The 14,459-nt window shown below is 43.6% G+C and overlaps 1 protein-coding gene across 2 annotated transcripts in view; it reads left to right on the top strand.

The window, feature by feature from the left end:
- The window catches only part of LOC141782958 (protein jagged-2-like), a 66,461-nt gene extending 52,471 nt beyond the window's left edge, over positions 1 to 13,990 (top strand). For both annotated transcript variants that reach the window (XM_074659799.1, XM_074659800.1), the window contains 7 exons: positions 2,223 to 2,308; positions 2,924 to 3,037; positions 3,236 to 3,351; positions 3,442 to 3,702; positions 6,034 to 6,165; positions 9,159 to 9,318; positions 9,640 to 13,990. In XM_074659799.1, coding sequence (XP_074515900.1) covers positions 2,223 to 2,308; positions 2,924 to 3,037; positions 3,236 to 3,351; positions 3,442 to 3,702; positions 6,034 to 6,165; positions 9,159 to 9,318; positions 9,640 to 10,154 — 1,384 coding nt within the window. In that variant the 3' untranslated portion in view covers positions 10,155 to 13,990. The remainder of the gene's footprint in view (positions 1 to 2,222; positions 2,309 to 2,923; positions 3,038 to 3,235; positions 3,352 to 3,441; positions 3,703 to 6,033; positions 6,166 to 9,158; positions 9,319 to 9,639) is intronic.
- The last annotated feature ends 469 nt before the right edge of the window (positions 13,991 to 14,459 follow it).

Raw genomic sequence — 14,459 nt, 5'->3', positions numbered from 1 at the left:
CTCTCATCCTGCAAAACTGATGTTATGCATCCGAGATTTTCACTTTTAAGATTGAGAATGCGAGGTTGCGTGAGGATTTGCTGCTTTTCTCTGATTTATTTAAATCTTTTGGGGTTTTGGGCTGTTAGTCGAACAAAACAAGACATTTTTACCAGAGCTGTCAAAGTTAACATGATAATAAAGCCACACATTTCTTTAACACATTAACACAATAACAAAGATACTGGTATCATATGAAACTAGAAAACCTAAGGAATCCATTGGTACCAACCATGTCATACTAGCTTGTTGTGAAGGAGGCTAAATAACGCTCCAAACTTGCACAAAAGTTTGGCGAGGAAAAACTGTCATGACCATTTTCAAAGGGGTCCCTTGACCTCTGACCTCCAGATATGTGAATGTAAATGGGTTCTATGGGTACCCACGAGTCTCCCCTTTACAGACATGCCCACTTTATGATAATCACATGCAGTTTGGGGCAAGTCATAGTCAAGTCAGCACACTGACACACTGACAGCTGTTGTTGCCTGTTGGGCTGCAGTTTGCCATGTTCTGATTTGAGCATATTGTTTTATGCTAAATGCAGTACCTGTGAGGGTTTCTGGACAATATCTGTCATTGTTTTGTGTTGCTAATTGATTTGCAATAATAAAATTATACATATATTTACATAAAGCAGCATATTTACCCACTCCCATGCTGATAAGAGTATTAAATACTTGACAAATCTCCCTTTAAGGTACATTTTGAACAGTAAAAATCACACAATTGTAGGAAACATCAGGGACTCCTGACAGCTTCTCTGTATCAGAGAAGCTACCCAGGACAAAAGCGTCCTCCCCTCCTCACCCTCCTCACCCTCCTCAATCTCCTCTACCATGACTGACAGGTGGATTAGTGGTGGATCTGGTTTTGGGAGGAGAAGGGGGTCAGGAGAGTGTGAAGAGAGAGACGCCCCTCTCACCATTCAGCAGCCTCGACCTGGGGGGGTAGCTGAGAGGGGTGGAGGTGTTGGGGGGGCTCAGTATGTGGTCAGCAGGGATTTACATATGAAGTCTGAACATTGATCTGGGATCAGCCTCAAGCCTGCCGACACTCTCAGAGTCTCTGGAAACTCTGCGGGAAAATCAAAAGTCTGAGAGTTTGTTGTCTCTGACCTCAGTGGGTTAATATGGTCTTATAGTAGTGGAGCTGTTTCTGTAGTGAGTTCTAACCTTACCTGTTACAGTCATCAGCAGGAACCGCTGGAAATACTTTATCTTCTTCACTTTCCTAATAATTTACTACAAACTGGTCAAGTTTTCTTGACATGATGTAATGCTGGAGTCGTCGTAGTGAAATGGAGAAAGATTCAAAACGGATGATAAGTGACTCTTTTATTAGATCATAGTTCTAGAGAAAAGAGAAGTTATATTGGTGAATCTAATTGTGACATTGAAACTTCCTGGGGAATAACCAGTTTCATATGAACTCCTTTTTAGGAAATTCTTAGAAAGTGAGGTAACTAGAGCTGTCAATCGATTCAAATAGTTAATCACGATTAATCGCACATTTTTTATCTGTTCTAAATGTACCTTAAAGAGAGATTTGTCAGGTATTTAATACTCTTAACAACATGGAGTGGACAAATATGCTGCTTTATGTAAATGCATGTATATATTTATTATTGTAAATCAATGAACAACACAAAACAATGAAAGATTTTGTCCAGAAACCCTCACAGGTACTGCATTTAGCATAAAACAATATGCTCAAATCATAACATGGCAAACTGCAGCCCAACAGGCAACAACAGCTGTCAGTGTGTCAGTGTGCTGACTTGACTATGACTTGCCCCAAACTGCATGTGATTATCATAAAGTGGGCATGTCTGTAAAGGGGAGACTCGTGGGTACCCATAGAACCCATTTACATTCACATATCTGGAGGTCAGAGGTCAAGGGACCCCTTTGAAAATGGCCATGACAGTTTTTTCCTCGCCAAAATTTAGCGTAAGTTTGGAGCGTTATTTAATCTCCTTCATGACAAGGTAGTATGACATGGTTGGTACCGATGGATTCCTTAGGTTTTTTAGTTTCATATGATACCAGTATCTTCACTCTAGCTTTAAAACTGAGCCCACTACAGTGTTGAATGTTCATAAGGGTTCAGTTTGTTTTGGGGGGTTTCTGGTCTGCAGCAGCAGTGACTTCACGTGTTTCTTCCTGTTTCTTTTCCTGCAGCTACAACGGCGGCATCTGCGTCGACGGTGTGAACTGGTTCCGCTGCGAATGCGCTCCTGGATTCGCCGGACCGGACTGCCGCATCAGTGAGTCCCTGGGAACTGGAGGGGGGGGTTGTGGTGTGTGGAGGGGTCAGCCGGGGCCGGGGGGGGTCAGAGGTGAAAGGTCGCGGCGGGGGGGAGCGTGAGCCGATTGTTTCAGGGCGACAGATTAGGAAGCCTTTTAGGAAGACAGTCTTAACCTCTCCCCTCTGCCTCTGAGCCGAGGTCAGAGCGGGAGGCTCCGTCAGACGGGTCGGTGCGCTCTCCCGCGGCCTTCTGGGAGAAATCTCCTCAGAAAAGCCCTTTCAGAACCAGAGTGTTATCCAATTGAAGCGTTTCAAACCAACCTGCTATAAAGCCATTGTGCTGAGAGCGATCCTCTGGATTCCATCAGTCATTGAAGATGTTTGAATATAACGTTGAAACCTCTCAAAGCTTCTCTCAGCTAAAGTTAAGCTGCAGAAAGAGAAAGACTTAAAGGAGAGACCAACAACGCTATAAGACCTGTGTGAAACGTAAAAGTTAAGACACTGAAAAGGTCCTGCAGCTCTGATTATTAATAAGTGTCACCAAACTCAATAAGAGATCATAGTTGTTACCTGGATGTTAATATTCTCCGTGCACGTGTTTAAAATAACAGCTCTGTGGTTTCTCTTCCAGACATAGACGAGTGTCAGTCGTCTCCTTGCGCCGAAGGTTCAACCTGCATGGATGAGATCAATGGCTACCGCTGCGTCTGTCCTCCGGGACACGCTGGAGCTCGCTGTCAGGAGTGTGAGTACCGTAAATATATCTTTATTAGGGTTGGTGGATTTCCTGCAGTACATCGGTTAAAGGGTAACTAAGGTATTTTTCAACCTGGACCCTATTTTCCCTTGTTTTTGTGTCTAAGTGACTAATTGGTCCAGTAAGTTACCCTTTAAATAAAGAATATTGACTACTTCCTTCTGTCCTCTCCTATATTCTCTCCAGTCATCGGACTCGGGAAGCCGTGTCGTCACGCCGGCCTGCAGTTTCCTCACGGCAGCCGGTGGGAGGAGGAGTGTAACGCCTGCCATTGTGTCAACGGATACGTTCACTGCTCCAAGGTCAGGCTCGCAGTAAAGACGCTGTTTTTATAATAACCTGTTGGTCATCCAGTTCTGTGAGTGAAATGACTGACCGCCGTGTTCTTCCAGGTGCGGTGTGGTCGGCGGCCCTGCCTCCTCCCGAAGGCTCTGCCTCCTCCAGACGTCAACCCTCCGTCGTGCCCCGGAGGCCACGAGTGCGTGGAGCATCAGTTCCTCACCTGCTTCTCGCCGCCGTGCCACCAGTGGGGTGTGTGTTCGACGCCCGATCCCCCGACGCCCCTGCACACCCAGTGTGAGCCCAACAGCGGTTACCTTGACAACAGCTGCGCTCGCATCACGCTCATCTTCAAGAAGGACAAAGTGCCGCAGGTGAGGAACTTTTTAGATAACGTAGTGAAGTTATAGAGGTGATATAAAATAGTAGCTTTTAATATGTTTATTTGTGGACTTAAGTCATTTTAAGAAGGACAATTTTAACTTTTCAACATTTTATTCACAAAACAATTAATGGAAACAGTGAAGACGTGGGCTCGAGCTTCAACTAAACTTTAGACTGATTTATAGCTGTACGTAGGCTCTACTCGTGAGCTGTTGTGTCTGCGTCGCTCTGCCAAAACGCTCGCTGGCGTTGGCGTCTCTACGCCGCTGTGTTCTTCGTGTACTTCAAACAATGGCGACTGAAACTGAGCTGATCATATAAATGTTGAACAACAGTTACTTTTACTGAAATTACTGCCAACGCAGAAAAGAGAGAAGACGTCGGAGGAGACGACCGTTGAACCCAGAGTCTGAAATTAGCACCTGCCAAATGCGGGTAAATTGTTGGCGGTGGCGGGTGAAATCATCAGGACACCTGCCACTTTGGCAGGCAGGGAAAACGCTAGTGATGGGAATAGAGAACCGGTTCCTAGTTATCTGAGTTCTTGGCATCTCATGCCTCCATGACTATTGATTCCTCTTTGATGCTTTCTGACAGTTACTCATGCACAATGACACATATGTACGCTGTATCATGTTTCAGTTTGTTTGGGGCCGTAGCCATGGTGGTGGAAAAAAAAAACACTCAACAGCATGGCGCTACTAAACCTGAGGGGATACACCCTATTTTTCCCTGATAATGCGACACTGTGAAGAACAAACCTGTGTTGAAATCAGCAGGAGGAGAGTTAAATAACAAAGCTACTAATGTTAGCGGAGGTGCCATTAAGTTATTATTATGAGACGTTCAAAGTCGGCTCAGGAAAAAGGACTATTGGGTGAAGGTGAATTACAACGTTATCACGATGTGTTCAAATGTAATCTCGTAAAATTGAGTTTTTGGTGAGAAAATTTAATAAATCCAGTTGTTAGGAGATGTTTTCACAACAATATGAAATATATAATAGAGAGAGAATTATGACCTAACTTAACTTAACTTCCTAACTTCATAACTAAGCAGCTTGCCAAGATTTTTTTAATCAAAGCAAATATTTAAATAATCGTAATGTTTTTAAAAGTGGCAGATCAAATTTCTGAGTTTCAGACAAAAAAAAATATTGGTCTTCCAGAGTGGCAGGAAGTGAAAACAGTTCAATTCAGACCCTGGTTGAACCGATTGACGCAGAAGGAGGGTGATTTTGCGTGGGAAGAAATGTGATGCTACCAAGCGGACCAATCACAGCTGCTGCGGTCTGCGTCGTCTACATTTTTCGGGAGGTGCATGTCAGGCTACAGGGAAGGCTACGCGTCAATGCAGAAGTATAAACCATCCTTTAGTCCTGACTGATGTTACCGCTGTCAGCTTTTCTCCCACAAAGTTTTTATTTTTCATCAACAAAGAAGAAGTCCAAATCTGATAAAAACTCCCTCCATGGATTTGTTTTTTCTCAGCCTCCAAACATCAATGCCTTCACAAGGAAGTTACACGATGCATGTTAGGGCTGGACGATGTGAGGATTTATATCATGAGACAACTCAGAAACTGACTCATCTGGACTCGGTGAAGAACGAGACGAGCGGTTTCAGATTCAAGACATTTGAAGTAATTTTTTCTACCGACCCTGGACTGTTAAACATCCAGCAATTATCGAATGTTAACAATCCAGGGTGGGAGAGGAAAATGATTTCAAATGTGTTGTTATGACATGACGCATCAACAAGGATGAAGAATGACTTGATAATTGGATCGAAGGCTTGTTGGTGGTTTTCAGCTATCTCTTCAGGCTTATTTCAGATGTTTCTCTCAGTGAGAACTCACAGCTGCTCTATCAGAGCTGATGAAATGTCTCACAACAGAGCTGCATTTAAAGTCTTGCTGTGATACAGACTATTAAAACCACAAAGCATCATGTCTTCATATTTTAAATATTGTCTCGTTAACTGCAGTGAGAGATGACGTCCATAAAGCTCCGGTTTAAGAGGCCGACGTTCTCCGTCCTCAATGGAGCTTAAATCTTCTCTGGTGTTTTCTGTTGTTTACTACTGTATCATGAAACCTTAGCTGACCCCCTGTGGCGGGTCTGAATCCAGTTTTATGAATGGAAATGACTCCGTTCCTCTGACGAGATACTGATCTGAGATCTGAGCCACAGTCTCCCCCCCCCCCGCTGGGCTCTGATTGCCTGCATCTGAAACAGAGTTAAGAGGAATTAGAAGCTGATTGTTCCTCGCCAGCAGTGCAGATACTAATCTGTCTTATCTGTGTGTGTGTGTGTGTGTCAGGGCACCACTGTAGAGAACATCTGCTCCGAGCTGAGGTACCTCCCCGTGACTCAGACGCTGGCCGAGGAGCGAGCGCTGCTCATCCTCTGCGACCTGTCCTACTCCAATAGTGACGCCGTGGAGGTCGCCATGGTGATTATTACACACACACACACACACACACACACACACACACACACACACACACACACACACACACATTTCTGCTGCCCACACACACATTGATTGTCTTCAAAGCCACCAGACTCCATTAAAAAAAACAGTAACTTCACCTCTCAGAACACAGGGTAGCTGGTCGACCGCTGCATCGATCAGTTAGTTAGTTTGTGTTATTGTGTGACTTTCGGATCAGAACTGACGTGGCGTCCACAGCAGTACGTTGCTTAGCTTCCTGCCGGTACTCGGCATGCCGACCGCCATCTAAGTTACTGTATGTAATGTTATACACTGACTAGAAAACTGAATATGCAGCAGCGTCATCATGCAGAAACCTACATCAGGTCACATGGGAAACACTTTGGATCGGTTAATTGCTGAGATGACGGCAACACAGAAATGTTGCTACAAGTCTAACGTGTCAAGAAACACAAGTTTAGCCAGATTATCTAGACCACTACATTTAGAGATAAACCTGAAAGGTAGCACACCTGAAATGATCAACCATTAATACTGTACATTAATGAGGTTGATATATAAATACTTGTTGACAGAGTAACACACATCTCCAGGTTTAGAAGCTGCTGCCTTCTCTCAACTTTCCCTCTTTCTTCTTCTCCCACTTTGTTAAATCACACTGGATGGTTTCCAGAGGAGTCCAGTAAAATCTGAACTTGTTCTATTTTCTGTCTCTTCCTCTCTTTGTTTGAAAAAAAAGGAAAAGAAACAGAAACAAGAAAGAGAAAAGACAGACGGGGGGAGAGGCGTTTGAAGCTTTTAACAACATCTGGATGAGATTTAGCGTTTCTGTTGGGACACCTTGCTGATCTCTGCTCTCCCTCTTCTTTCCTTCTCTTTCACCTCCTCCTGCATTCATTTGCTTTCTTTTCTCTTTCTTTGTTGCTGTCTTTTCTACCCCTCTCCTCCTCTTTCTCTCTCTGTCTTCCCTCCTTCTTCTCCGTCTCTCTCGGCCACCCAGACTCGGTGGAAATCAGTCACTTCGGGGCTCTAAGCTTTTAATGGAGGGGATTAGTTCTCGCTCCTCTGATGTTTTCAGGCCCGTTTTGAGCGACAGATACAGGAAAAGGAGTGGCCAACCTGACATCCACCCAAACCCCACAACAAGGCTTTTATATTAAAAACAACTCACTCCCACTCGCTGCCGATTCGTGTTGCAGCAAAATGTCAGCGCTCATTTCCAAGTGTGGGTGAAATCTTTATAATCCCGGCGAGCCTTCGCGGCGGCTCGCGTCGATTTGTTCTCTTCCAAAGCCTCTCGGCGTGTTTGTAAACGCCTGAAACGCTCCGCTGCGAGGCCTCCAACCTGAGCGAGAAACAAGTGGTTCAATATGTTTCAGTGAGTGTGTGGGAAACAAGGAGCAGCGCTCGGCGTTGCTGCTTTATCTCGACTTGTTGAGGCTGCGTGGAGTGTGTTGGGAGGAAAATCAACAGATCTTCAAGTAGTTCTAGAAAAATATTTGGAAGCGACAGTCAGACATGCTGTCAGTGAAGCCTCGAGAGCCCAGTTAGATGTTTTTCATCGGTATACTTGAAGCCAGTGTCGTCCGACCAAATAGCCTGCTGTCATAGAGAGAGGCAAGACGCTATAGTCAATCGGACAGTCTTGGTGTTGCAGTAAGTTGCAAAACCTAATGAGTCCATCAGTACTAACCATGTCATACTAGCTGGTCATGAAGGAGGTTAAAAACGCTCCAAACTTACGCTAAATTTTGGTGGGGAAAAACTGGCACGGACATTTTCAAAGGTGTCCCTTGACCTCTGACCTCCAGATATGTGAATGAAAATGGGTTTTATGGGTACCCACGAGTCTCCCCTTTACAGACATGCCCACTTTATGATAATCACATGCAGTTTTGGGCAAGTCATAGTCAAGTCAGCACACTGACCCACTGACAGCTGTTGTTGCCTGTTGGGCTGCAGTTTGCCATGTTATGATTTGAGCATATTTCTTTATGCTAAATGCAGTACCTGTGAGGGTTTCTGGATCAATATCTGTTATTGTTTTGTGTTGTTTATTGATTTACAATAATAAATATATACATACATTTACATAAAGCAGCATATTTGCCCACTCCCATGTTGATAAGAGTATTAAATACTTGACAAATCTCCCTTCAAGGTACATTTTGAACAGATAAAAAACGTGTGATTGATTTGCGATTGACGATAGATTAGATGATCATTGTGGATACTCGGACACAGTCCTCAGTACTGAGGTTGGGTACTCGTCCTGGCGTCGCTGTGATGTGGTCCGTCAGTCACGTTGTGGGCGGGGCTAGAAGTGTGTGAATGAGCCGAGCAGAAGAAAAGAGGAGTGTTTGTCCCCGGCCGAGCACAGCTGGCCTGTTCTCTATTGTTTGTCCTAATTGAACTGCACAGCACACAGCTAATCCCCCTCTGCCCCCCCTCAGCACCTTATTAGGCAATTAACTCCACCCTCTGCGGTCTCAGCAGGGGGGGGGAGTCCGCAGCCTGCCAGATGTTAGGAGGAGAATCTCTTTTATTCTGACGGATGAATGTGTGTTTTTCTCTCTCTGCGTGGCCTCCAGCAACTCTCTGACCATTTGGGCTTTATTTTCTTTCTCTACTGTACTCATTGAATCTGCCAGTTCCTTCACTTAACTCAGAGCTTTTGCATGTTTCATTCATTACCTACAAATCGACTTTTCTTTAAATGATTGCAGACCGTTTTAGAGAGTGGTTTTAGGGAGCTCTCAGATGCTCAAAAGCTCCTTAAAACAAACAATGCAGTCCAGAGCAGGAACTTATTTCCTTATGTTACTGGATCCTCTCAGAAACCTCTCTAATGCAACAAAACCTCCAAATCCACATGACCATTTCTCCAAATCTCAAATGTGGCCTCAAGCTGGTCCTTTTTCTTCAACATGTGGAATGCAGCGTTTAATGCAAAACAACTTCATTCCTGTCTGTCCTCCATCTGTGTGCAGTCCTTTGAGCAGGACGGGCGGTCCAAGGACAGCGATCGCGGCCAGATCCAGAAGGCGGCCAGCACCATCATCGGCGCCCTCTCCAAACGCCACAACAGCACCGTCATGCTGGCCGTGGTGGAGGTCAAAGTGGAGACGCAGGTGGAGCCGCCGCCTGTCGGTGAGTTGCATGTCCCTCATTATGTGTTATATACTGTAGGTAAATGATTCACTGATTGTCCATTTATGTTTGAAAAAATATATATACATATAGGTATTATCATTATTACTTTTACACGTCTGTCTGTCCACGGTAAAGCTCGCATACTACTGGACCCATCAGCCTGATATTTTCTGTGCTCATTTCTGACTGTGTGCTTTTTCTAGTTTCAGTGTGTGAATGGGGCAAGTTCAAGCAAAACAGAGTCAAGTGCTCTTTATTTTCTTACACAGAAATAATAATAAATGTCCTTCTAACATGTCCTCCGACTCCCTCCTTCAGGTTACCTGGTCCCGGTGCTGTGTGTCGTCTTCGGCGTCCTCTGGATCTTCTGCATCGTCGTCTGCGTCTGGTGGACCCGCAAGAGGAAGAAAGAGCGCGAGAGAGCGGCCCGATCCGAGGACACCACGGTCAACAACCAGCTGGAGCCGCTGCGGAGCAACGCCCTCAAGGACAACCGCGATAAAGACATTCAGTACGAATGCAAGAAACTGATGGGCCCCTCCGACAGGACGTGCGACGGGGCCGAGGGCGAGGAGGAAGGGGAGCAGGAGGGGGAGCAGGAGGAAGACGAGGAGAGGGCGCTGGGCATCGCGGAGAAGTGTCCGCCGCAGAAGTGCTCCATAGCGGTGGCGCCGCAGGACAGGGGGGTGATGGGTAAGGGAGGGGTCATCTGCACGTCGCGCAGCGGTCCCGTCAAGGCGCCGCACCGGACGGCGTACAGCCCCAAAGACAACCGGTGTAAAAACCTGAACGCCGCCAAGCTCACCGAGGACATTAAAGACCACTATGTATGAGCACAGGAGGAGGAGGAGGAGGACGACGCATCCTTCCTGAGTCACAGAGAAAAAACTGCGATGTCTTCAACGACTTTTCAACTCTTAAAAGCACCAAAAGTGAAGATTACAGATGCTTTAATTTTCTATTATTTTGTTTCACCTTATTTAACTTGTCTGCAGCACGGAGGATTCTTTTACCAAAAAAACTACAAAAAAATACAGAAAAACAAAAAAAAAAGGAAAATAAACATCACAGCTTCTGGATTTCTGGTTTTCTCGTCACACTGTTGGAATCAAGAAGAATTTTATTTTCACCGCTCCTGATTTTTATTTTTTCTGTTTCAAACTCTTTTCATCAGAACGAATCCCCTTTTTTCCTCTTTTGTCCTCGGAGATCTAACTGGACGTCATCGGCTGGCAGCTGTTAACATTATTTCCACTGTTTCCTGTCTGCCTTAGCCCAAACCTGCGGGCCTTTTCTACTCCGTCTTGATATCATGTCTTTTTATAAAACAAAACAAAACAAACAAACAAAAAAAAAAAGATTTTATATCCATTTAAGTCCTCTAAAGTTGGCACAGAGAATCCACTGTATGGCATGTTTTGTTTACATTCATAAACATCTTTTCCATTTTTGTGTTAAAGGTTCTTACTTATATCCTTTTTAAATAATGATGTCACTGCTTCCTGCGAGTCCACATGGGGATTCTTTTCAGTATTTGTTTGGTAGAAAAGTGCCTTCAGCCCTCGTTGTTTTCTCCTTTTCTCTCCTCCTATAGAGTTTATGCAGAATTGAAACACATATAAAGGGAAAGATGTCCTAGTAACAACTCTTCATGCCACATTAAAGGTTATTTTCTTTGCGTTGTACATATGTAAATATGAAAGAAATGGCTGTGTATATTTGAATTTAGTAACTTAAGTGATGCTTTGTACCATAGTTATTCTAAAGTTTTTGTGGTTGTTGTTTTTTTTGTTTTTTAAATGATGTCATTCCGTTTGTTAGTGTCTGTCGACACTTATGACAGGTTTTATACAGATGTTCGGACTGTGTCCAAGGTCCCACTGAATCATGAGCATTGGTTTTAAAAAGAAAAACAGATTATGATTGTTTGTCTTTATGTGTTGTGATTATTCGTTACAGCTGTTAAGAACACAAATACAGAGTTTGGAGAGGTTGTTAGGATCTCTTTCCAACGGTTCATTTCATTGGAAACTTCTTTTTGTTCCCCTAAGAAACAGATTTCCTCTCAAGATTCACTTTTCTATAACAGCTGTTTAACTCTAATGCTGTGTTCACACAAAGAGCGAAGCTAATTTTCGCCTTGTTTTACTCGCACATTGAGTTCATTCGCGCTAGACGCACCGGAGAGGAGAAGGAGCTTGTCTCCATAGATACCAACAACTTTTCTTTCCTCCATCAACCATGGAAGACATAAACACCGTTGCTGCTTTGTACATGTTGTGGAAGTCTCAGATATGTCAGGCAACCAAACGCCGTCGTGTCTGGGTTCATAACGTCCCCCGGCGGCGAGCTGTATTCACATACAGCTCCATTGCACTGACTGTATCTTGCAAGCCACCCGTCGCTGATGCAGTATGAATCCAAAATAAACAGATTGCGCTGTGATTTAATTGCAATAAACAGACCAATAGGATGCCGAAATAACCGCATAATGATGTTGATTTGTAAAAAGTCTGAATTCATGCTTTGTCAGGTCTGTTTGCAAGACGACAAGCAAACAACTCTTAAAATGCTTTCTTTCTGAATGGAGTCTGGAGGGATCAGTGCCAGGCTATGCAGCTGCTCCATCAACACTCAACATAAAGCCATAAATACGGCAGCGATGTTGTTGTTTCTACTCTAGGCAGTCTGTGGTTTATACACAGAGTCTGGTCCGGTCTCTGTACAGATATGATGTACTGTCGTAGCTCTGGGTGACACGGCGACACGCACATTTCTCGCTCGATTTGAAATATTTCAACTCCCACGAATGCCTCTTTGCATTGGCTTTGTATGTAATCAAATCAAATCAAATCAATTTATTTTTGTATAGCGTCAAATCACAACAGAAGTTATCTCGCGCTGCACAAAAAGTTTGCTCCGCTCTTAGTGAGAACACATTAGGTTTCTGTGAGTTCAGATTATTTCAAACAGCCCTTCTGCACCTACAAACCGGGACGTCTTATGACTTTCTAAAACCATTTAATTGTGATTAAATGGTTCAAGTATCCCAGTTTTGCAAATTATGTTTCGGGAGCCCCTCTCCACCCACAGATTCAAATCATCTAATCTTTAGATTCAGCAATCTAAATGTCGTTGATTTCAATGCTCTTTCTTTTTTTTAGTAAGACAGGTTTTAAATGCTTTAGTTCAGTCCACTGACAATTATTTGGCAAATACTGTTTCTGCTTTTTTCCACATTTCATGCTGTTGTTTCACGTCCTATGTACGTACGTATTTAAATATTAAAAACACCCTGTTAGCATCTGAAGCAACAGAGCATCAGACATTTTCCTTTTGTGTAACAGATATTTGTAAATGGAGAAAGCTACAAATCTTTCTCCAAAAACGTCTGGAGAAGTGAGACATCAATCGTTTATTTTGCCTGAACCCTTCACAGATCCACTTTTACTTTGAAATAATGCTGCAGGTTGAACATTGCAGGAATTAAAGAAACCAGACGAGTGTATTGCTGCACTTTTTTGTCCAGTTGTATCATGAAAAATGCAACCCAGTCGCTAGAAAAACATGTTGGCATTGTACGTTTCTGCAAACCACAGGATACGTTGAATATCAGCCTCGTAATCACGCTTGCAGAAACGTACAATTTCAACGTTTTCCCTGGTGAATTGGCTGGGAAAATGACTTAAGCTGAGTCCAAAATGACTCCCTCGTTCACTTATTTAATACTCCCAGCATGAAGTCAGCTACTTGTGGGAAGTATTGGTGCATCAGATTGCAAATTAAACAGATTTTGGATGTGATTTTACAACGTAATTTTCTAACCCCTTCTAAATTTTAGAGACCACCAGATCAAACGTTCTGAAGAGCTCTGCTGCAAGATGCCTAATCCATTACTTGCATCTTAATTAGGGACTCCAAATGTCACAAAATATGCTGCATCAGAGTCGGGTGTTAAACCGGCGCTGATGCATCTAATTTCTATTTTCACTACACACTCACGGGTCACAGGGTCCACACAACGTAGAAAGCACTGCTGCCGGTCTCTCTCTCTCTCTTAAGCCTGCTCGTACTTCACTGTTTTACAGTGTGTTGACAGTGGAGATGCCACGCGGGGCAGCAGGGTGTTTAGTGAGTATGAAAACCCTTCTTGTGCTGCGCCCCATCCCCCCTCCTGAAGCCCCATCATAGACGAATCTAAAGGTGTGTGGATTGAATGGTGTGAATCCTACATGTTTGGCCCCGCCTCTCTTCCTCGTGTATCTATTCTGGTCTAATGAAGGGAACAAGTTGTGTTGTTGTTGATGATGTTGTGCTTGTTGTCCAGTTATGTAAAGAGTCTGTTTCTGCACTAAGAACACACAGGAGACGAGAGAGACGCTTAGCATCACCTCCACAGCGGTAGTGAACACTAAAAAAGAGTCAAATATCGTCACTATTATGTTTTCAATATTTTATGTTTTTGTCAATGATGCAAATCATGTAAAACCCCAAATTCATATTCTGTCAGTAAATCTTACGTGGCGTGAGTCCCACAGGAGGGGCTGAATGTGCAGAACATTGTAATTATTTTGTACAAAATTTGGTAAGTCTTGGTTTGTTAGTGGAATTTTTTTGTTTGTTTGTTCTTAGAACAATCCTATTATTTATTAAAGTATTTTATACCAAAGTTTATCTTGTTTTGTCCTTTTTTCTTATGTTCACATTTTCGAGGCAAAAGGTTTTGCATTATAACTGAGCGCTCACTAAGCCCCGCCCCCCTTAGTTACTGTTGCTATGCCTGTCAAGATTTCACCAAAGAGTACAGAAGCAGAGAGATGAAAGTCCGCCGCCGCCATTTTGGACTGAAAACTCATATTTATAATATTTTATTGTTCAACGCAGGCCATTTTGGTCGAATATGACAATTGAATAGAAATAACTTTGTTTTACTTTTGTTTAGCACTTTTTAGATGTTTTACTGGCGTCCGGTAGTCGCTTTTAGACTTCGTCCAAAATTGCATACTATGCACTACACCCTAAATATGTGTACTATCGTTCAACATACTTTTGTGTGAATAAATCGTAGTATGTATCTCTCCGACGCACTGAGCAGTAATTTACGTCGTCACTTCCTGAGAGCCTCCTTGACCGGTTGG

The sequence above is a fragment of the Sebastes fasciatus genome, chromosome 15 (genome assembly GCF_043250625.1).
Source record: "Sebastes fasciatus isolate fSebFas1 chromosome 15, fSebFas1.pri, whole genome shotgun sequence".
NCBI classification, from domain to species: Eukaryota; Metazoa; Chordata; class Actinopteri; order Perciformes; family Sebastidae; genus Sebastes; species Sebastes fasciatus.
The sequence above is the reverse complement of the archived record's forward strand: the minus strand, read 5'-3'. Positions and strand labels throughout refer to the sequence as shown.